Raw genomic sequence first — 24,484 nt, forward strand, 5'->3', positions numbered from 1 at the left:
AAAAAAAATAATCCTTATTAACACCTCCTATACATAACTCTACTATTAAACCTGTCCCTCGCGGAAGCCACCATTCTTTTCCATTCGCTCTAGTACTTCGTATACCAGGAGCTGACGGCTCTGTCCTCTCTCACAGATGTATTGAGGTATTTGAAGGATGCCACAGGAACCTTCTTTGAAGAGCATATATAATATGCACACTTTTTTTCTTTTTGGAGAAACCCATTAAAAAAAGCTTTCTATTGAGGATGGATTTATTTATTATTACAATACAGCTGTCACTGGTGACAATTGGGGGAATAATAAGTTTGACAAAAGGTAGCTGTACATCTTTTTTTTTTTTTTTTTTCAAGCTGCTTTGTCTCAGTATATCTTTAATCTGTTCAATGAAATTCCAACACAATCAATCTAAGCATGGTCATTGATATGGGGTTGACCCAGGGATTTCCCGGCTTGGCTGAATTGATAATGCAGAATTAAAACATGAGTTAGAAGGGCACTCACAGAGAATCAATGTCATCTATATTGAAGGAAGTTGTTATGTATAATGTGTTAATTCTAGAATATTTCTATAGGTTAAGAAAAAAACGAGTACTATTTTTTTTTTTTTGGGAGTAAGTTATTTCTTGTCACAGTGTATCAAAAGGCAGATCTTCAGCCAGCTACATAACGTCATTCACGTGCGTGAACTGTTCTTTTTAAATTACTAAACTATAGATGACCTATAGCTGGTTACTTTATGCACATCACAATTTATGACTACATGTGACATGAACATGATGCCATTTTGGAATATCCATGTACTAACTCTGTCACTCTCCTGCGTAGTTTTATATGGGTTAGAAATCAAGACTATGCTTTTTTTTAATTTGTTTTGTTAGGCAATGCTAAAAAAAGTAAGCAGATTCTACAAAGAGGAATGGATTGTGGTGCTATTCCAACTGAAATGCTCGAACTGGCAATGAAAAACCTACGATTAAAGAAATCACAGCTTATTTCAGAAGAAGATAAAGAGAATTTGTCAGGTGAGCAAACACTAATATGTATGTGTTTGGGGTGAGAGCATGTCCCTGGTTCTTATTTTTGTTCCTTTTTTCTTTGCAGAGTTATCAAGTCAAAGCAGTCAAGACTCAGGCTATCAGAGTTGTATCATTCAAAATACCCAAAGAATAAAGAGTGACAGTTCAGCGGAGATCTCTCTAAAGATGAGGAGTTACTATGGGTACTTAACTTATATACTTTGTATGATAGCTTAAAGGAAAAACACAATCAGGAAGAGCAGCCTCCAGGCTGTCTGACAGAGGTTCATCCTAGCCACTTTATAAAAGTACAGATTTTCTTTCTTTCGAAATTGCCACTTTTACAAAGTAACAAGGGTGGACACAGCAAGCTGATGTACTTTAGGAGTTTGGAGTTTTCTTTTATGGCCCAAAGAGAGAATAATTCCACCATGAGAAAATATAATTTAAACAAGCGGGACATTTCCATTTTATTTTTTTTAAATAAATGTAGCAGGTCTTATATACATCTAATGATGCTTAATAGGGCATTAAAAATTGATGATTCTAAGGACCAGGTTGTGATTAGCACTTAGATATCTTTTGTTAATTTAATAATTGTTTTACTGCTCTTTCAATAAACTAAGCCATGATGTTGTCATTTACAGAGATCGGTTTAGTTCTCCCGAAGAATGTGATGAAAGTGGGAGGAAGCTTTTAGTGAACATGCCTAACAAGGTAATTATCACATTGATCTCTCACAGAAGCTATATGTAAAATCTCTCAATACTGGGTGTTCATTGTTTTCCTTTCATTGTGTTTTCCAAGACATGTCCAGTTGGTAGAGTACCTATACATCTGGTTACTTCCCCAGACTCCCCATCAAAACAAGAAGCTCCACCTGTTGTTAAAAAGTAAGTGTCTTTAATTAAGATGTGCATGAGTATGTGGGCAGCTGTCTGTGTAGTGGAGCATGTGTTTAAGAATCAGTAATGAAACCCATTTTACTTGTCATAACCATGAAGGACCACTATAGGCACCCAGACCACTTCAGCTCAATGAAGTGGTCTGCGTGCCAGGTCCCCTCGTTTTAAACCTGCAGCTGAAAACATAGTTTCAGTGAAACTGCTATGTTTACACTGCAGGGTTAATCCAGCCTCTAGTGGCTGTCTCCCAGTCCGGCGCTGGATTAAGGTAATCAAATAAATGGTTATTTAACCATTTATTTGCTGCAGAACAGGGCCCTAATCACCTAAACGGTAATTAGGGCTCTACAGCGTTAGGAATACAATATTTGTATTCCTAACACTATAGTGTTCCTTTAATAACATCCCCACTGTCGTTTTAATGACTAGTTGATGTTCTAAACTCTTACCTTGTTAAACAACTTTTATCTTTGGGAAAAGTGATTTTACTTGCACTACAAGAGGTTTAAGAACTAAAAGTAATCCAAAAAGAAGTTCGGGCACACCGAGGCTCATAAGTAGGCACATTTATTTGGTCTAAGCTACTTTGTCTTATGTTTTTAAAGAGAAATGGATTAGAAATGAAGAAAAGAACAGATTTTAAGAGACAAACAATAGGAGAAAATTAAGTTTGAGGTGACAGAGCTAATTTTAGCCCAAAAGTGGTACACCAGGGCTCGACAAATCCCAGGCCACCATGGCTACTAGAAATTTCGCTCTGGAGTCAGGGATGTCATCCCTTTAGTTAAGACGTCCCCTCAAGGGAGCATTGAACCCGTCCGCAGCGGGATGATCTCAGGCAATCCAATGCTTTCCAATAAAGTATTGGGAGGCTATTGTGCATGCACTGCAAAACTCTGTGCCAATTCACATCTGATAGATATGCATTGAATCAGTGTGTCTCCATGCAGAGTGTGGAGATGCTGAATGTAGGTGCTGCACACTGTGCACCACTGACGCAGGAACACCTCTAGTGGCTGCCTGAGTGACTACCATTAGAGGTGTCACTAGTAAGCAATGTAAACAATCCCATTGAAAAGCCTGCAGGGATGGGATATAGGCACCAGAACCACTACAGTAAGCTGTAGTGGTCCTGGTGACTATAGCGCCCCTTTAAGAAATGTATTTTTGCCCTTGAAAATAAAGCTTTGTAAGTTTAAAAATAACCTGGCTCCTTACTTTTTTTTTTAACTGGCTCCTAGACTCAAAGCAAATTTGTTAAGCCCTGATTTAATCACTTATCAATGAACCACAAAATTACTTTCTCTAATTATTTTCATATAATGGAATCTTCTTTTTAACATAGTTGCTCAACAATATACCAGCTCAAATACCTGATGATGCATAAAAAAAAAATATTAATAAGAAAAAAAGAATGGCCACACAAGAAGGTTCTCTCTAGACAAGCAAATAGAAAATCTCAAAAGATCTAATTTCCACGTAAACTTTAGAAAGTAACAAGGATGGACACTGCAAGCTGATGTACTTTAGGAGTTTGGAGTTTTCTTTTATGGCCCATAGAGAGAATAATTCCACCATGAGAAAATACAGTTGCAAGAAAAAGTATGTGAACCCATTTGAATGATATGGATTTCTGCACAAATTGGTCATAAAATGTGATCTGATCATCATCTAAATCACAACAATAGACAATCACAGTCTGCTTAAACTAATAACACACAAAGAATGAAATGTTGCCATGGTTTTTTTTTTTTACATTTTTTTTGGTATGTTATTGAGTTATCATAAGTGATATACAACATTTCCATTTTATAGATAAGTATTATGCATGTGTCCATTAATCAGCCACTGACATGGGGCAAATATCTGGGAAGCATACTGTGGGGTCCGCTGGTGGCTATTGGGTAAGGGCATATGTCTCTATGGACTCAGATGGATGTCTGGGCTCAGACTAGCCTTGGTGTTGTTTTAGTCTCTTTGTCTGTGGGTTGGGTGGGACTGGTTCGTGTTGTGTGCTGTATTGTCTGGGGTCCAGCGCCATGAGGCTCTTCCTCCTGCCAGTCTGTTCAGACTCTGCACTGTAATGGGTCCGGTCTTTGATCCGCCCGCTTGGTGTTGTTTGGAGGGTGGCTCTGTTGTGGTCCAGGACTGCAGGCCCAGGAGTTTGTAGAACGCCTCGGGGTCTTCTGTCGACGTCAGGGTGTGGGATGTATCCCCCACTGTCACGTCTAGGGACCCCTCCATTCCCCAACGATACTTTATGGAGCAGTCTCTAAGTTTCCTGGCCACCGGTGCCAGTTTCTGTTTCTCCATCAGTACGGAGAATGTAATGTCTCCATATATGGCTATTTTACTACCCTCAAATTCTATAGCCCCTTGCGTTCTGGAGCGGCTCATGATTGCATTTCTGACACTTACATCGCGTGTCACCGCTATGACTTCCCTGGTGGTCCCCTCCGGTACCGCTGGGTATTTGCGGACTCTGAGCGCCGAGGTTATCTGTGGTGGGGCAGCTCCCCCCTCAATTCCCAGAGTATCTATGAGGCTCTGAGTATATAGTAGTAGCCTCTCGTTCCCAATCGCCTCTGGAATCCCCCTGAGGCGTATTTTCCTGCGCCTATATCTTGTTTCCAGCACCGTGCGGTTTAGCCTCTGAACCTGCGCGGCTGGGTCCCCCATTTGTGCCACGGTCTCTTGTATTTGTGCATCTTTGGCAGTATCTCTCTCCTCCATGGCTTGGACTTTGGTGTGGACTGTCCCCACCTCGGCCTGTACGACTTGCAGGTCCTCTCTCCACACCCTCCTGAGATCTAGCAGGAGTTTCTTTATGTCTCCCTTCGTGGAGGGGACCGAGTCTTCATCAGACTCTGATGCGGTGGATTCCCTGCCTGACCTTAGCGGCGTGGAGGGTTCTTCCTCCTCTGGAGAATCCTCCGTCAGTGCTTGTTCCACTCTGGCCTCGGGCGCCATCTTGGCTTGCAGTCGCGGCATGGGCCTTTCGAAGGAGAGTCGGATATCAGGTAATCGGGTCGTCTGTGTGCTGAGCTTTTCTGTTTTTGCGCCCCATTGTTCCCTCTGGTGGGGGGTGATGTTTCTGTCCGATTAGTCTTGTTGTTTCGGTTCAGCAATATTCTTGGGATGTCTGGTGTGAATTGCTTTCTTGAGGTCATGCCACAGCATCTCAATCGGGTTGAGGTCAACAATGCAAACAAGACTTAACGCGTTTCGGCTAAAGCCTTTTTCAGACTTTTGAAAAAGGCTTTAGCCGAAATGCGTTAAGTCTTGTTTGCACAAGTGGACTTTTTAGACAGAACTGTATTTTATTTGTTTTTTACCAACTGCTTTAGATAGTGTGTTAAATACATTGTTTGAAATATTTTTCCTGCATCCTGGAATATTTTAAAGCAACAACACCATGAAAGACCTCGAAGGAGGAGCAGTTTGGAGTCTGAGTTCCACGTGTATTCACCTATCATACGCCTAGTCTGAGCCAGCTTTTACTAAGTGACTCATGACCATGTGAGTGTAACCTTTACTCAATTAAGTTACACTGCCATTCTGTACGTTATTACCCTATGTTGTGGTTTTTCATGTTTTTTTTTTGGTAAATTTTTGTTTATTCAATTTTTCAAGTTATATATGCAATGTTAACTGTGGACACGCAGGTCCGCTGATAAAACTGTTCAGAGTATTTCCTGAAGGTAAAGTAAACATAAATGGAAAATAACAGTGGTGACGTGCAAGTCACCCAACATCTGTCCGCAAACGTTTCAGGTAGGGCTCGCAAGTCCTACGACATGGGTGAAGGCGGGCCTTACCCCTTAACGGGTGGTCTCGAGAGCTATTCTGGGCACTCTACTGTAACGGGTGTTAACCCTGACCTGTGACTTGGTATATTAGTGACATACGCTTCACTCCCCTAAGGATTGGCATTGTGACGTCTCGGTCCTTCAGGTGCGGGCCTAAGGTCTACATTGTCGGTCAGTTTGGTCACTACCAGGCCGATCTGGGTCTCAGGCCGTGCAGGGAACCCCTAGTTCACGTCTCTCGCTATATCGGGCACCCATCTGTCCAGGTTCTCTGTGTCTGCCTACCCTTTCTGCTGTGTCGCCTCTCCGTTTTGGGTGCCCCCGGGGAGAAGGGGGGGGGGGGTGTGTGTTAAGGGGGGGGGGGGGGGGCGAGGGCGCGAGCCAGTTTCCGTATCGGGTTGGTTTGCTTTATCTGACCTGCTTGATTGTGCTTTCGTGGTTCGGGTTTGGTGTTATGTCGTCAAGTCAGGCGTCTCAGTCCGTCAGCAAGTCTCTGAAGTCTGCTCTGGTCGTTGTCAAGATCCAGTGTGTCCAGATTGTCATATATACGCCTGTGTCCTCCCCTCTGCCAACAGGGAGAGCTCCTCCATCGCCCTCAACTCCTCCATCCGTTGGAACCATGTGTCTAGAGGAGGTGCACATTGCTTTTTCCAGTAGAGAGGGATCAGGCTCTTGGCCACATTAAGTATCCGGATGGTCAGGGATTTTTTATATGTGGACATTTTAGTTGTAGTGTGATTGATCAGGAATGTTGCGGGATCTAAGGGTAGTGGGGTATCTGAGAGTCTTGTGATGATCTTGTGTATGGCTGTCCAGTATGGTCGGATGATCGGGCATTCCCACCATATGTGGAGGTATGTACCCGTGTGTGTGGTGCAGCGCCAGCATGTGTCGTCTTTCGTGGGGTCGTATAGGTGTGTTTGGAGTGGTGTGCGGTACCAGAGGGCTAGGATTTTGTATGCAGTTTCCTGCGTCCCGCTGGACGGTGCGCAGTGAAGTGAGAGGGTGCAGATTTTGTCCCACTGGTCAGGTGTGAATGTGGTACCTAGCACCGTTTCCCATTTCCCCATGAAGCTTGGGGGTGGCAGCCTCCTCATCCGCATGATCATTTCATAGAGCGTTGATAGGCCTCTGGCCAAAGGATCCGGATCCATGCACAGCTCTTCAAAAGCTGTGAGTGGTCTGAGGGTGTGCCTGTTTTGAGTAGTGTCCCGTACGAACCCTGCTAGCTGTCTGTACCTGAATCGCGTCATAAATGAGTGATTGGGGGTTCCTGTCATGGCCTCCAGCGTCCTAGTGTGGCCGTTGTCCAAGGCGTGGCATAGCCTCGGTACTTCGTGGTTCAGAAGTAGAGCCAGCGACCTCGGTTCTCTGCCCGGAGGGAAGGCTTGATTGTGGATCAGTGGCAGCATTGGGGATGGTGTGGTGGTGAGCGAGAGTGGCGTTGCCATTGTGTGCCATACCTGCATGGTAGCTTTGATCAGGGGGTGTGGGGCTGCCAGTTGTCTACCCTGTTGGGGGTCCAGCCAGGGGAGGACTGCCATCGGTCTCCCTACTAGCGTCGCTTCCACGTCCTTCCACAGTTTCTGCACCCCTTGTTTGGTCCACTCCACTATCCTTTGGATATGGGTGGCCCTGTGGTATCTCTTGAAGTCTGGCAGGGCCAGACCTCCTTTGGCTTTCGGTAGTGTGAGCACGTCGTGTTTGATTCTCGCCTTTTGTTTCTGCCGTGCGAACCCCAGGGCGAGGGAGGTGAAGAAGGCCTCCGGGATGGCCGTAGGGATGGCCTGGAACAGGTACAGGACCCTTGGGAGGATATTCATTTTGAGCACCCCCATTCTTCCGAACCATGAGAGGCGGACCTGGTCCCAATCTTGAGGATCCTTCTGTATGGTGGCCAGAAGCGGTTGGAAGTTTGCTTCGTATAAGCGGGAGAGGTCTTTTGTGAGCACTGCACCAAGATATTTCAGGGAAGTGTCTGACCATCGGAATGGTAATTCTCGTTGAAGGGCCTCTGCCCTGGGCCCCGGGATAGATAAGTTGAGGATCGTGGATTTAGAGAAATTGATTTTAAGGTTCGATAGAGCCCCGTACGATTCAAATTCCTTCATTATCTCGGGCATGGATGCTTCTGGTTCGGTCACAAAAAACAAGAGATCGTCAGCGTATGCTGCGACCGAGTGTTTTCCATGTCCAGCCCTCAGCCCAGGGATGTTCGGGTTGTCGCGCACCGAGTTCAGGAACGGCTCCAAGGCCAGTACGAAGAGCAGGGGGGAGAGTGGGCAGCCCTGCCTGGTCCCATTCCGTATTTGGAAGGGGTCGGTGAAGGCCCCGTTTATGCAAATTCGAGCAGTAGGCGTCGAGTATATTGCTCTGATCCAGGCCATCATGAATGGTCCCAGTCCTAGCGTTTCCAGGATCTGGAACAGAAAGTCCCATGCGATCCTGTCGAACGCCTTCTCCGCGTCAGTTGAGAGCAGGAGAAGGCCCTCGTGTCTAGTCTTCGCGACGTGTATCAGGGACAGTGCTCTAATCGTGTTGTCCCGTGCCTCCCGGTGTGGGGTGAATCCCACCTGATCTCCGTGTATCAAGTTCGGAAGATAGGCCTGTATTCGTTGTGCAAGTACCTTAGTGAACAGTTTCAGATCACAGTTGAGGAGTGATATGGGGCGGTAGTTCGCACAGTGTTCGGGATCTTTCCCTTCTTTGGGTATCAAGGCGATGTTAGCCGCCAAAGTCTGCGTCGGAAACTGCTGCCCTTCTCGGATCGCGTTCAGCGCTGTCGTGAGGCGAGGGACGAGAAGCTCCGCGTAGGTCTTGTAGTAGCGTGAGGGCAGGCCATCTGGACCGGGTCTCTTACCCGCCTTGGACTTTTTGAGGGCCCACGCCACTTCGTGTGCCTCGATTGGTTCATCCAGGTCCGCTCTCGCCTCTAGAGAGATGTGCTTGCGTTTGCGCGGTTCTAGGTAGTCTGATATCTTAGTCTTCCTGTTGGCTCCGGACTCTTCTCCTCCATGTGCGTCTAGCGAATATAGGCCAGCGTAATATGTCCGGATAGCTCTGGCCATCTCGGTTGGCATGGTTTGTAACTTCCCTTCCCCGTCCCGAATCCCTGGGATGTAGGCCGCTGCTCTCTTTTTGGCGATCATGCGGGCAAGCAGGTGTGTAGTGGACATTAAGTCCCAGTGCGTCTTTTGCGCTTCTTCAGGGTGAGCAATCACATTGTCCCGGATAACCTCTTCAGTGTACCCCCCCCCCTCCCCCCCTGGTACGTGTAGTGCAAGGTAGTGTAGTAGTGCATAATGTGGCCTAAAAGTGTTGTGGGCCTGTGTATATATTGTCCCAATGCATAGTTACGAGTTCAGTGCGCTGCTCCCTGCTCGTTGGCTCGTCTCGGAAGTCCCTCAGCGCGTTGCTCCAGCCGGTCTCACAGTCTCCAGTCTCGTCCGGTTCCTGCACTGTTGTGGTAAAGATACTCCTTGCTGCATGGGTGGGCTATTGTAGAAATCCAGCGGGTCTGGCCAAGACATGTGGAGGGGAGGCAGGTGTAGTTCTTCTGACAGCTCTTGTAAGTCCTGTGGGGTGCGGATCAGCCATGGGCCTTGCTGGGTAGTGGCTATCAGGCCTGTAGGGAAGGTCCAGCGGTATCGGATTTTCTGTGATACAAGCAATCTGGTAAGTGGTTTCAGTGCTCTGCGATACCCCAAGGTGGCTGGGCATAGGTCTGGGTATAGTTGTAGTTGTCGGCCTTCGAAGTCGATGTCGCCTCTTGTGCGCGCTGCGTGTAAGATGTCTTCTTTCAGGGAGTAGAGTGCCTGGCAGCAGATCACATCTCTAGGCGGTGCTTCTGGTGGACCCCTGGGTCTTAAAGCCCTGTGTGCTCTGATAAAGTCTATGGGAGTCTCTTTGGGGCGACTCAGGAGCTCGTTGAATATGGCCGTGAGTGTACCTTTAAGAAGAGCTGGTGAATCTTCTCCTTCTGGCAGGCCCCTTATTCATAGGTTTTGTCTGCGGCCTCTGTTATCCAGATCTTCTATATGTCTGGCCATTGCTTGCATTTGGGTGTTCTGTTTGGTTTGATTCACAGCATGGGCTGCTTGTGCTGCAGTGAGGGAGTCATGATCTGCTTCAATCTGGGCCATGCGGTCTGCTATGCCCTGGATATCAGCTCTCATCAGCTGTATGTCTGCCCTGATGGAGGTCTGCAGGGCTGAGGTGGCCTGGGTAAGGTCTGCCCGTGTGGGCAGTGCTTGAAGCAGGGCTAGCCATTCCGGTGGAGGGGTTTCCCTGGCTTCATCACGGCCTGGGGAGAGGGAGTGTGGCGTGGAGGCCTCTGATGGCGTGTAGGCCTTGGACTGCGCCTGGGATGGCGGGTCCGGCGCTGCGGCCAAGAACTGCCGCATGGAAGCGGTCTGACTCACCGGGCGGGTCCCCGAGGGTTTGGGGGTGCTCCCCGCCTTGGTGTGCTTCCCCATTCCCGTGTCCGTGGCTTGTTAACGTCGCGTTTTAGAGTGGGGCCGGAGGAGATCGGTCTCTATGCGGCCATTCCGTTCCGCCGCCAGGCCACGCCCCCCCGGTTTTTCATGTTTTAATCTACAGGATTTTAAAGCATTGGTATACCCAAGGGTAAAGTGTCATTTTCATTAAGAGTGCTCTCACCATTTTAGTTTTCTCACTGTATGGTATATGTTTTATGTGAATAAGTGACTCACATAGGTGATAGAAGCACCATTGTTTTTAATCTTTTAACTTTATTTTATCTTGTATTTGCACAATTCTTAATCGTAGGTCTTCTGAGAGCTCTTTTGTGCGAGGCATCATTCACATCAGGCAATGCTTCTCGTGAAAAGCAAACCCAGAACTGGTGTGTTTTTTATAGGGCAGCTGTAACCAACACCTCCAATCTCATCTCATTGATTGGACTCCAGTTGACTGACATCTCACTCCAATAAGCTCTCGGAGATGTCATTAGTCTAGGGGTTCACATACTTTTTCCACCTGCACTGTGAATGTTTACATGGTGTGTTCAATAAAAACATGGCAACATTTCATTCTTTGTGTGTTATTAGTTTAAGTAGAGTGTGATTGTCTATTGTTGTGACTTAGAAGATGATCAGATCCCATTTTATGACCAATTTGTGCAGAAATCCATATCCTTCCAAAGGGCTCACATACTTTTTCTTGCAACTGTATAATTTAAACGAGCGGGACATTTCCATGTTAATATACACTGCTGAAAAAAATAAAGGGAACACGTAAACAACACAATGTAACTCCAAGTCAATCACACTTCTGTGAAATCAAACTGTCCACTTAGGAAGCAACACTGAGTGACAATCAATTTCACATGCTGTTGTGCAAATGGGATAGACAACAGATGGAAATTATAGGCAATTAGCAAGACACCCCCAATAAAGGAGTGGTTCTGCAGGTGGTGACCACAGACCACTTCTCAGTTCCTATGCTTCCTGGCTGATGTTTTGGTCACTTTTGAATGCTGGCGGTGCTTTCACTTTAGTGGTAGCATGAGACTGAGTCTACAACCCAAACAAGTGGCTCAGGTAGTGCAGCTCATCCAGGATGGCACATCAATGCGAACTGTGGCAAGAAGGTTTGCTGTGTCTGTCAGCGTAGTGTCCAGAGCATGGAGGCGCTACCAGGAGACAGGCCAGTACATCAGGAGACGTGGAGGAGGCCATAGGAGGGCAGCAACCCAGCAGCAGGACTGCTACCTCCGCCTTTGTGCAAGGAGGAACAGGAGGAGCACTGCCAGAGCCCTGCAAAATGACCTCCAGCAGGCCACAAATGTTAATGTGTCTGCTCAAACGGTCAGAAACAGACTCCATGAGGGTGGTATGAGGGCCAGACGTCCCTAGGTGGGGGTTGTAATTACAGCCCAACACTGCAGGACGTTTGGCATTTGCCAGAGAACACCAGGATTGGCAAATTCGCCACTGGCGCCCTGTGCTGTTCGCAAATGAAAGCAGGCTCACACTGAGCACATGTGAAAGTCTGGAGACGCCGTGGAGAACGTTCTGCTGCCTGCAACATCCTCCAGCATGACCGGTTTGGCAGTAGGTCAGTAATGGTGTGGGGTGGCATTTCTTTGGGGGGGTGGGGGGGCGCACAGCCCTCCATGTGCTCGCCAGAGGTAGCCTGACTGCCATTAGGTACCAAGATGAGATCCTCAGACCCCTTGTGAAACCATATGCTGGTGCGGTTGGCCCTGGGTTTTTTTTTTTTTTTTTGAATTCTTTATTTTTGCAGTGCATATGGTGGTAACATTCAGGCACGTGGTACCCCAAAGGCAATCCGCATGCTAAGTTCAAAACAAAGAGTGATAATGCACTATTTTTATATATATATATCTCAACAGGTTTAAATCATGTTAGTTAGGCATGTTATAGATTATTTGCGTAATATGCTAAAGTAACTATGCATGTTCAGAATAAAACATATGTGTGATAAGACAAGTTAAACTAGCTGTGCCTGAGTTAGCAATACATAGTGGTTCTTACAAGCTAGGTACATGCTATAGTTACCGCTGTCTTAGTAGATTACTTTAGTGAGTAGTGACAATAGCTTAGTCAAAATGCATTTTGTTTTTATATCAGATGTCTTCGCTTTCTATAAGATTGTCCACCCCAGACCCGCTTTGTATCAGCAGGATGAAAGTCCATGACTGCGTATCGAGTTGCGTGGCAGTGTGATGGCAGGGTGGCAGAGCAATAGTTTCCCCGCAATGTACAAGCGATGCAGTCCCGTGCCTGCCTCAGGTGGAGAGATATCTCCGCAGCTATGTTGTGTTCCCCTTATGGTGCCGCTGTCGGCTTCTGCACGGCTGCCTCCTGTCGGAGAGGGTCGTTTAACATGAGGTCGTTGCTGGGCCTCCATCTCCCGCCATGGGTTTATCTTCCGTGGTTGTGCTTGCTAGTTTCTCCGTCACGGTTTAGCTGGTCACTTGGTGGATCTTTGCAGGTACTTGGTGATTTCCCTGCCTCTCATGTCATTCCGCAGTCACTGCGCGGCAGATGTGTCCGCCTTCTTTCACGCTCGGGTGGCTCACCATGCGGTCTCCGCCATCTTCCTTGCGGCCTCCGCTTTTTAGGGAAGCTCAGTCGCAGCCAGGTGTGTTGGTTTTCTGCCTGTTGGCAGGCCCAGGGTGGGGACCGGGATCACCCCCGCCGGCCCAGAGGGGGGAGAACAGGGCCGGACCCCCTTAGTTCTGCACTACACTCTCACCTCCGGTCGGGCAGGATAGCTGGGCAGCGGCCGCCTACCCTGCTCACCGCCCGAGAGGTCTCCATCGTGGGTGACAGAGAACACCCCTCCGAGGGACTAAAACTCTTCGGCAAGCCTCTCCTCGGAGCCAGGGTGGATGCTTGCACTTGGTCGCCGCTGTCGGTCATTGTCCGGTAAGGATAAAGTTAGATTTTTCCATAAAACTGGGACATTTTGCAGGAGCTGCACCATCGTGCGACCGCTCAGCGTGGCGGCCCGGCCCCGCCCCCGGTTGGCCCTGGGTTCCTCCTAATGCAAGACAATGCTAGAGCTCATGTGACTGGAGTGTGTCAGCAGTTCCTGCAAGACGAAGGCATTGATGCTATGGACTGGCCCGCCCGTTCCCCCGACCTGAATCGAATTGAGCACATCTGGGACATCATGTCTCGCTCCATCCACCAACGTCACGTTGCACCACAGACTGTCCAGGAGTTGGCAGATGCTTTAGTCCAGGTCTGGGAGGAGATCCCTCAGGAGACCATCCGCCACCTCATCAGGAGCAAGCACAGGCGTTGTAGGGAGGTCATACAGGCACGTGGAGACCACACACACTACTGAGCCTCATTTTGACTTGTTTTAAGGACATTACATCAAAGTTGGATCAGCCTGTAGTGTGTTTTTCCACTTTAAATTTGAGTGTGACTCCAAATCAGGACCTCCATGGGTTGAAAAATGTGACTTCCATTTTTTTTATTTTTGTGTGATTTTGTTGTCAGCATATTCAACTATGTAAAGAACATGGTATTTAAGAATATTTAATTAATTCAGATCTATGATGTGTTATTTTTGTGTTCCCTTTATTTTTTTGAGCAGTGTAGATTAATTTCTTATTTTCAAATGTAGCAGATCTATATACATCTAATAATGCTTAATAGTGCATTATATATTGTTGCTTCTAAGGACCAGATTGTGATTAGCACTTAGATATCTTTTGTTAATTTAATAATTGTTTTACTGCTCTTTCAATAAACTAAGCCATGATGTCGTCATTTACAGAGATCGGTTTAGTTCTCCCGAAGAATGTGATGAAAGTGGGAGGAAGCCTTTTGTGAACATGCCTAACAAGGTAATTATCACTTTGATATGATCTCACAGAAGCTATTTGTAAAATCTCTCAATACTGCAGGGTGTTCATTGTGTTTTCCTTTCATTGTGTTTTCCAAGACATGTCCATTTGGTAGAGTCCCTATACATCTGATTACTTCCCCAGTCTCCCCATCAAAACAAGAAGCTTCCCCTGTTGTTAAAAAGTAAGTGTTTATAATTAAGATGTGCATGAGTATGTGGGCAGCTGTCGGTGTAGTGGAGCATATGTTTAAGAATCGGTAATGAAACACATACATTTTACGTGTCATAACCTTAATAACCACATCCCCACTGTCGTTTTAATCACTAGTTGATGTTCTAAACTCTTACCTTGTTAAACTATTTTTTCCTGACCTATGGTGGCAGTACACTGTGGATGTACTCTTCCCATGGGACAAGCATCTGAAATTAAAATAAAAGTTCCTCCCCAATAGGTATAAGACATCGACCTGCCATGGACCCTCTGTTCTCTTTCTTGTTCCATCAGGAACAAACTGCATCTGTATTCTTGCGGTGAGGCACATGGGTTGCTACCTGGGGGATAGCCTCCCGGGTGGAGACCTGAGTGGCCTGTGTTCATCCTGCACAGTTACGGAGCAGGTATGTGTAGTTAGCTTTATGCCGAGTCACCGGCAAAGCAAGTAGGTCGTCTCAAGCGGCAGCAAATCACTGCCCGAGCGAGACACATGCGCACAGCGGTGGAACGCAGACCCGGGAGGTGATGCACTCCACTGGAGTTCCGACAGCGCTAGTGCGCATGCACGGCCGAAATTCCCAGAAATGGCACTAAATTTTAAAAATTGGTGCATATTTAAGCTGTGCAGATTCTACTGACCGCATCGATGCTAGCCAGGAATGATCTCCCGTGTCACCAGTCCCACATGGGTCAGAGGTTTTAGAGGTGAGATGTTTTCAGTCTCAAATCTTTAAGATCTCTGTGTCTATTCGATTTGGCTTATATTTATACAGTTTTGTAATTTCTTTATGTATTGCAGTTATGTCTAGTCCTGTCTCTCCAGATATTATGGATAAAGACAAAGTGCCTGCTCCTGTTCCTTAAAAAGCTAATTATATATCGAAACATCTGAGTTGTAGCGAATGTTCCACACCACTACCAGATGGTACAAAAAGGAACATCTGCAATCCGTGTTCGTCCTTATCACTGGAAAAGTTCAAGCAACAGGACATGAAGTAATTTTTATCTTGTTTCAAGACAATCTGACCCAAACATTTAAGTCATTCAGAGATACCACTAAGTCAAATGTTACAGCACCCGTTAAAGCTACAGCTAAACAGAGGCAAAAACGGAAGAGATCTTCTTCTAGATCAGAACTGTCTTCACGCAAATGTTCTATGTCTTCCTATTTGGAAACTTCCAGCGATTCTTCTATGACAGAAGTCGGTTTCCCACATGAAGAATTAAGAAAGTTTATTAAGGAAGTTAATGTTGCCTTCCCTGAAGAAGTATCAGAAAAAGCAAGTAAGCTCAACAGCAGATTTTGGAGCTTATGTACAGGGATTGGAAATACCCAGAGTGGCAAACTCACCTTTTCAAGTGAGTTTGCCACAAGTTCCTGGAGGAGCCTGCTTGCCAGCCTCCTGCCCACAGATTATGGACCTTGTAAAAAAAAAAAAAGTCTCAGTTCGTGTATTTGAACTTTATGGTTCGGGAACCAAACAGCCGCACAAACCGGAGACCACCCTGGTGCTTGTTAAGCCTAATTGATACTTTGTGACAATTTCCACCTCAGTGTTCTAAGTGTTCGTCTGGGTGGCCGCAATTCCTATGGACGACCACGAGGTGGTGGCCATCTTGTTTGCATGAACACAGGCAGCAGTGTTTGGTCGTCGAGTTCATGGAACTATTTTCGGACACTGAAACTCCCCGAACACTGCTGGACTTGAATGATGGCCTGTGTTCGGTTTTATAACACTTAGGAAGACACAGTTAGGTGAAAACGTTCTCATGAACAAGGGGATGAAGCTCCAGGGTAAGACTATTGACTATGTTCAGTAGTTTGTTCGTTTTTAAACTACCGAACTAGACCGACGGCAAGCCCTGACTCTCTGGAACCGGTTTGGGCATGGGGCCATGTGTGCAGCCAGTCAAATTATGACTTCCAGGAAATTCTTGAAAATCTGAACCGATCTGGGTGATTTTTGGATATGTTGGTCACCCAGATCAGGGCTATCAGGGGATGTTACTTTTGTTCTTTTGGGGTGTGTTTTTTTTTTTTATGCCTGGAGATAAATGTTTTGTACAGTACTTGACTCAATTATCTCCCAAGCACAGGGGAAGGATTGTCTTGTTTTGTATGGGAGTGTCCTGGACCTGAGAGCCAATGTAATCGTGTGTATGTTTTTACTGTAGTCTACTTTCAGGTCCAGGGGGGGGAGTGCCCCTTGCACAGGGGCCTGCATATAAGGCCAGTTGTTGCTACCATTAAACTTATTCCAGCTTGTACTCCCAGAACTGTGTGTCATCTGGTTACTGGGAGGGGAAAGGGCTAATCACTGTTCCAGCGTGGAGGATTCATCGGATACCTGGAAGCCCAGATGCAAGAACTTCCAGTACAAGAACCGTTAAGTCACTAATATCTTTTTAAAAAGGAGATTTTATGGCAACGTTGGATTTGAAAGATGCCTACCTGCACATACCTATGGACGTACGATCAAGAAAGTATCTGCGATTCGCCGTGAGAAAGAGTTGTAAGGTTCATCACTTTCAATTCAAAGCCCTTCCATTCGGTCTTGCCTGCTCCCAGGATTTTTACAAAGGTTCTAACGCCTATCACAGCGTTCCTAAGGGAACAAGGAATCGGTTATTCCGTACTTGGACGACTAGTTCATAAAGGCAAGTTCCAGAGACACTCTAGAGACGGATGTGGCTTAAACCCTCAAAATCCTAGAAGAACATATAAACCTAGAAAAGTCTCATCTGCATCCTACAAAGTCAATTCAGTTTCTGGATTTCTTAATCAAGTCAGTCACTCTTGCTATCCACCTGACTGCAGAATAAAGAAGCTGATAAAAGAACTCCAGAGAGAACCAAAATATTCTGTGAGAAGTCCGCTACTCTAATAAGAGGGATAGACTACTTAAGCAGGTCAAGATGGTCTCTAACTCCTTTCATTTTTTTTTTTTTAATCAGTTGGTAGAAATGTTCGGTCTACCTGTCATAGATCTTATGGCGAAAAGGTTGAATGCAAAGGTGCAAGCATTTGCCTCCCTCTTCAAGGCAGACATGCCTTTGGTTCTGGATGGGCTGTCATTCAAGTGGGACTTCAGCCTGGCATACATTTTTCCCCGGTAAGCCTAATTCCAAGAATTCTGCAATAGGTGAAAACATAATAGACAATGGTACTGGCCATAATCTCATACTGGCCGAATCGGAGCTGGTTCCCGGTTTTAATGACTATGGTTTTTGAAGTACTGGGGACTTCCGGTTTCAACAGAGCTCCTGGAGAACAAAAGGGATTCCAGGTAGAGATATTAAAGATGTTCAAATTGACTGCTTGGCTGCTGCACGGCTAATCCTGCATAACATGGGGCATTAAGAAAGAGAGATTCAAGATACTGCTGAATTCCACCAGAAAATCTATCTCTATCTACTTGAAGATTTGGACGAAATTTCTATATTGGTGCATCTCTTATCAAGAACTTTTCCTTCTACTGATACAATCCTGCATTTTCTACAAGACTGTCTTCGAGAGGGTCTTAATATAACTACCCTTAAGTTCAAGTTTCTGCTTTGAGCCACTTTTTGGTAAAGAACTTGGCTTCTAATCTGCTTGTTAGATTTTTTGATATTTTTTTTTTTTTATATATATATATTTTTTTTTTTTAACCCCTTAAGGACCAAACTTCTGGAATAAAAGGGAATCATGACGTGTCAGACATGTCGTGTGTCCTTAAGGGGTTAAAGGCTGTCAGGCTCATTAGGCCTCCAACAAAATTGTTTTTCTCTCTTGTTTTTGAAGCCTCAATGTACCCAGCCTTTCGAACCTTTGAAAAAAACTTTCTTAAAGGGACACTATAGTCACCTGAACAACTTTAACTTAATGAAGCAGTTTAGGTGTATAGAACATGCCCCTGCAGCCTCACTGCTCAATCCTCTGCCATTTAGGAGTTAAATCCCTTTGTTTATGAACCCTAGTCACACCTCCCTGCATGTGACTTGCACAGCCTTCCATAAACACTTCCTGTAAAGAGAGCCCTATTTAGGCTTTCTTTATTGCAAGTTCTGTTTAATTAAGATTTCCTTCTCCCATGCTATGTTAATAGCTTGCTAGACCCTGCAAGAGCCTCCTGTATGTGATTAAAGTTCAATTTAGAGATTGAGATACAATTATTTAAGGTAAATTACATCTGTTTGAAAGTGAAACCAGTTTTTTTTTTCATGCAGGCTCTGTCAATCATAGCCAGGGGAGGTGTGGCTAGGGCTGCATAAACAGAAACAAAGTGATTTAACTCCTAAATGACAGTGAATTGAGCAGTGAAATTGCAGGGGAGTGATCTATACACTAAAACTGCTTTATTTAACTAAAGTAATTTAGGTGACTATAGTGTTCCTTTAAAGCTCTTCTCTGTCAAAACAGCTTTGTTCTGGTAAGATGGCTCGTGGACACTATTAAATTGGCTTATTCTTCCTCAAATTTGCCTTTGCCTACCTCCTTGAAAGCTCATTCTACAAGAGCCACGGCTACTTCCTGGGCCGAAAAAGCTCAAGCTTCACCTGAAGATATCTGCAGAGCTGCTACATGGTCTTCGTTCAACAGTATTTTTTTTTGCAGTATTCAGTCTCTGATGTTTTATTGGGACGTACTTAGGGTCCATGGCAGGTCGGTGTCTTATACCTTTTGGGTCAAGATGGCTCGTGTTAGGAACTTTTTATGTTAATTTTAATTTCAGATGCTTGTACCATGGGAAGAGTACATCCCTAGTGTACTGCCACCATATTAAGGAATTTATGGTGAGTAAAATTGAAGTTTTATCTTTAGGAAGAGTGATTTTACTTGCGCTACAAGAGGTTTAAGAACTAAAAGTAATCCAAAAAGAAGTTTGGGCACACCAAGGCTCATAAGTAGGCACATTTATTTGGACTAAGCTACTTTGTCTTTATTTGGACTAAGCTACTTTGTCTTATGTTTTAAAAAGAAATAGATTAGAAATTAAGAAAATAACTGATTTTAAGAGACAAATAATAAGAGAATTAAGTTTGAGCTACTTTTAACCCAAAAGTGGTACACCAGGGCTCGACAAATCCCAGGCCGCCATGGCAACTCGAAATTTTGCTCTGGAGTCTGGGATGTCATTACTTTAGTTAAGGCGTTCCCCTGAGGGGGCATTGAAGCTGGCTGCAGTGGGAAAATTAGAGCCGGCCGCCATGGTGATCATGGAGACGGCAGGCTGAGGCAGCAAGGAGATGGGGAGCGAAAGAGCAGTTATCTACTTGCAGCTTCTCTCTGCTCCCTCGCGCACTGTTAAATGATGTGTGCCTCTCTCTGTCGGGGGTGGGGGGGCTATGGGGGTGTGTGCCTCTCTGTCGAGTAGCGTTTACAACAGAAACCATGCATTATTGTAAAATATTTCACATAATGACAGTAAATGAACAATGGGTGAAAAACCCAATAAATAGAGAGAAATAAGAGGGAGGAAATTGGAGGTAAAGGAAAGAATTGGCAGAAGGGACTCTATTTTAATATTGTTGGATAAACTTTTCAAATGTTTTTTAAATATTAAAATATCAAATACATTGCGTACAAAGAATATACAAAAATCAAAATATTACAAAATTGAACATGAATGATTATGGGAAAAATATTTTAAAGTTTATTCAAGTATTAAATAATTAAAAAAAAAAAATATCCAACAATTTTAAATTGAGGGCTTTTTTTAAGGAAAACTACTATGGGAAGAATTCTGGCCATGGATCCATATTAAGGATTTTTAAAACCCCAACAGTGTGCTATTTTCAATCCGATTTGTATAAAAATTTTAAGTAATGCTTATGTTTTGTTTTACTGCAGACACACATTTGATTCCATGCGTGTACCTGTCTTGCCATCCTTGTCAAAGACAAAATATGTGGGAGAGGACGATGCGCTCAACTCTCTTAATAAGGTTAGAAATGTGAACTTCCCTGGAAAATTGTTTGTAAAATCTTGTCATAAAATGTTTTCCAAAGCTGCATTAAAAATAGTGACTAGATTTCTATTTATTAATACATGTTTTGGCAGAATTTGATGTTACATGCAATGTAAAGGACAGGATTGAATTTCATGCAGCTCTCCAGCAAATGTTTTTCCTGAAGGACCCTCTGGGTACTATAACAACTACAGCACTCTGTGGATGTTAAGATGCCAGGGGTTCCCCTGGCATCATCAGATTGTAATCTCTCAAAACATTAATGAATGATTTGACACGTCTCGCTATATCGTGAGACTCCAGTCTTTCTGGTCTGTTTTGGTCTTATAAAGTAGAAGTTCATGCTGCTGCATTACCATGCCAACTCATACTAGTTTTAAAGGAATACTCTTCAATTAAACATTTTATATAGATTCCCTTGGTAAATTTAGATACAAACCCCTCCCTTTAGACTTTCTTGATTAAAGGTGATTTTTGTTCACCTCATTTAAAGCTCATGTCAAGGTGGTCATTAGTAATTATAGTATTCAGTTATTGAACTATACTGCCATAAACACAAGAATCTAAGTACCATAATGGCAATATGAGTGGGACTTTAATTCTATTATATAATATTTTACTATTATGTATGTTACACAATATTATTTGTTCAGGAAATTCGTGCAAACATTGAACGGTCTCTAGGATTAAATCCATTAATGACCAGAGCTCTTTTGAGATGCAATGTGTGCCATGCATTCATTCTACCACAATGTCACACTTTGTCTGTCACCCATACATATTGTACATCTTTTTCTAGAGGAAAAGTAGGATTTGTGTAGCACTGAGCCAAGAAGCACCCCCAGTGGCCATCTGAGGTGTCCCTGGGGCAGTTTTTGCATGAAAATGCCTGCATACAATGATTATACTCACCAGAACTACATTAAGCTGTAGTTCTGGTGAATATAGTGTCCCTTTAAGCTGTTGAGATCAGTTGCAGTGATTACAATAGCTATGTGCAGCTTTCATGACTATAGCAGAGCTGGGGATTTTGTTTTTAAATTTGCCATTTTAGCTTAGATGCGTTTTAACCAATGAAATAATATATTTTCATTAAAATAGCTTTTTATTTTCATCTAGCTGACAAACAATAACAGCCCTCCATATGTGCAGCCACCGAAAGAATACAGCTTAGAGATGAAATCCTCTTCATCTTTAATATTGAACAGAAATGACTCAAACCAGACTGTGAAAAGAAAGGAAGGTAAATGTATTTATTTATATGTTTGCTACTAGTATTATTTATAGTGTATTTATAGGTGTGAGTGCTTTTGAGTTTCTTTCTTCCCATTAATCACTGCATTTACCCCTAGATTTAAAGTCTATTTTTTTTGCTTGTTTGTTTTTCAATACCTTTTTTATACCTTTATCAAAGTAGTATAAGAATAAATACATTTTTCTGTGCAAGATCTTTAAAAAAATAAAAACATATACAGTATTAAAAATATTTTGTGAAAAATAAAAAAAAGTCCACTTTGAAATACAAGTGTGTTTATACTACAGTCCCAATACATAAATGCACCACTAATGATTTCCAATGTTTTCAGTTATCTGCATAATAAAAAAGATAATACAGTGTTAGATTTTAAACTACATTTAATGCTATTTGTGCCACAGAGTTGACAGATGATACGATTAGTCAGTTCATTTCTCAAGAAGATAAACAAGCTGAACCATACACCATCCCTAAACTTAACAGAAAGCAATCGGATCCTTTCAAACCAGGAGGTGTTGAATCTGAATGGAAGTGGAAAGTTCCTGAGACACCTAGTGATATATTTCAACATGAGGTAATTTAGGATTATCCAGTATTGGGATTTTTTGTTAAACATAATCTGAAAAAGAGCTCCAGTAATTGTATGAACATTGGTTGGGATAAATATTTATCATTATTAAAGGGTTTTTCCAAACACCATGACCACTTCAGTGTTCTGTATGTGCAGCATTTAGCTTCAAAACGCTGTGCATATGGAGTTTAACCCCTTAGGTCAGGCTTCCCCAAACTGCGGCCCTCCAAATGTTGCTGAACCACAACTCCCATGATTCTATGAATGAAATGGCTAGGCTGAGAATCATGGGAGTTGTAAGAGTGTGCAGGAGTTATGACTCCACCTCTGATGTCTTGGAGCATCAGTAATTAAGAAACCGAAAAAGAGCCCTGGTCTATTGCCAATATCTCTAAGGGTGCATCATTAGCCAGCCCAGAACAAGAGTTCCAAGCTAGATAATATCAATTTTGTGCCAATATTTTTGTACAAAGTTCCATTCATTGGCTCAGAGTGGTCAGCTAGTGCTCTCTAGCCTATAAATGGCAACTGGATCACCTTCTGGATTTAGCAGGTAAGAGGGCAATCCATTGTTTGCCCCAAGTGAGCTGTAGTGGTTATGAAGAAAAATGACTTAATGAAGCAGTTTTGGTATATAGATCATGCCCCTACAGTCTTGGTGCTCAATCCTCTGCCATTTCAAGGGTTAAATCATTTTGTTAATGCAGCCCTAGTCATACCTCCTTGTTTGTGACTTGCAGAGGCTTCGTAAGAACTTCCTTTAACCCCTTAAGGACACGTGACGTGTCATGATTCCCTTTTATTCCAGAAGTTTGGTCCTTAAGGGGTTAAAGGAATCTAGATACTTTCAGCTCTAATAGCCTTCTAGAACCTGCAGGAGCCTTGTGTGTGTGTGTGTGTAAGCTACAATTTACAGAGATAAAAACTTCTTAAGAAACATCTGTTTGATAAAAAAAAAAATGGCAAAGAATTGAACTGGTAGACTACAGCGTCATGATCTATACACCCAAACTGCTTTATGAAGCCAGCGTTGTTTTGATGCCTGTAGCATCAGCATCCCTTTAAGCCTGCATATCTCTCAAACATTTGTTGGTGCTTTTTTTTTTTTTTTTTTTTTGTAGGGTAAACGAATGAGTATTGAGCCAGGCTTAGCCAGAAGAGTATCTCCACCTGGTTTAGCAATAAAGAAGCATGATCCAGTCTTTGTTTGTGCAACTCCAGTCAGCAAACCACAAGACGATTACATGAACTGGTAAATTTTTAGTAGTTTACTTCTTGTAGAAATTTAACACACTTTCGGATCGTGTTTTTCAAATGTCATTGTGTTATTCATCACCCACATATTGCCAGTATTTCTACATGATCGATCATAAAGCAGTATGTAAGTGGACAGGTTTAAAATGAACGAGCAATTACAGGTATGTTGTAAAGGAAAAGCTATCAAAGGCTGTTATAGAGGGAGAGTAGATGAAGCTTTTGGAAAAGAGGGGTATGATGCAGTGTTAATTTTGGTGGCAAATTTCAGTTTTAGTCATAGTTTTTGCACTAAAACGCCATTTTAGTCGTATTTTGGCCAACCGAATTGTTTTAGTAGACTAAATCTCCAGTAGATTTTAGTAGACTAAATCTCCAGTAGATTTTTTTTTTTTTTTTGTCAATCTTTCTTTTATTAAAGGCATTTAAGATAGGGTACATAAGAGAAATCGGGGGAAATGTACGAGTGATTTACAGTGTAGGGTTGATACATCAATCAGCATAATTAAGTTACATTTCCAGAATTACGATGCCTCATTTTTTAAAAATAAATTTTGTCGTTAAACTTTAGTTTGAAAATACAAGCTATGGATCCGAGAATCCGATTAGTAACAAGTTGAATTATTAACACAGCAAGAAGTAACGTGTTAGCTAGTTGCGACTAGGGGTTCATAAGTTTGGTCTATATATGCCTATGGGTCTGGCCTGCCAACAACAAAAGAAACAAGTGAAGATCCTTTACCAGCTAAAACATTGCAGCACATAAGAGACTAAAGTGTTAAAGATTAGTGTCGCCATAGGTTTGACATAGCTGTTATACCTGGTTGTTTAAACAATTTGTGTCTATACGATTATTCAGTTATAAAACATGCTAAGTATACTAGGTTAGCAATTATATGTAACAGGTGCAGTCGTGGTATTTATCTAGCATTGCTTGGTAGTGATCCGGTTAACATAAAGGTCTAAAGCATAGGGTTAACACAAAACAAGTGAAACATAGATAAAACGTATCATGAGTGTCTGCCAGGTAACTTGCATGGAGACATAGGAAAAAAAAAAAAAAGAATCAAAAGGGTCTCTACGATATTAGCAGGGCTGTGGGCTTCTCCGTGAGTCAGTCCATGGTGTGTTAGCCGATGCCTGTTCTGGAGGCGTTG

General features: G+C 43.6%; 1 protein-coding gene across 1 annotated transcript in view; it reads left to right on the plus strand.

Annotated features, from left to right (window-relative positions):
• TTK (TTK protein kinase) overlaps nt 1–24,484 on the plus strand; it is a 73,415-nt gene that overhangs the window by 25,007 nt on the left and 23,924 nt on the right. Inside the window, exons 5-14 of the mRNA XM_063443020.1 lie at nt 882–1,025; nt 1,105–1,222; nt 1,667–1,736; nt 1,827–1,912; nt 14,011–14,080; nt 14,179–14,264; nt 20,130–20,223; nt 21,367–21,490; nt 21,904–22,076; nt 23,195–23,325. Of these exons, the coding sequence (XP_063299090.1) occupies nt 882–1,025; nt 1,105–1,222; nt 1,667–1,736; nt 1,827–1,912; nt 14,011–14,080; nt 14,179–14,264; nt 20,130–20,223; nt 21,367–21,490; nt 21,904–22,076; nt 23,195–23,325 (1,096 nt within the window). The remainder of the gene's footprint in view (nt 1–881; nt 1,026–1,104; nt 1,223–1,666; nt 1,737–1,826; nt 1,913–14,010; nt 14,081–14,178; nt 14,265–20,129; nt 20,224–21,366; nt 21,491–21,903; nt 22,077–23,194; nt 23,326–24,484) is intronic.

This window comes from Pelobates fuscus, chromosome 2 (assembly GCF_036172605.1).
Source record: "Pelobates fuscus isolate aPelFus1 chromosome 2, aPelFus1.pri, whole genome shotgun sequence".
Lineage (NCBI taxonomy): Eukaryota > Metazoa > Chordata > Amphibia > Anura > Pelobatidae > Pelobates > Pelobates fuscus.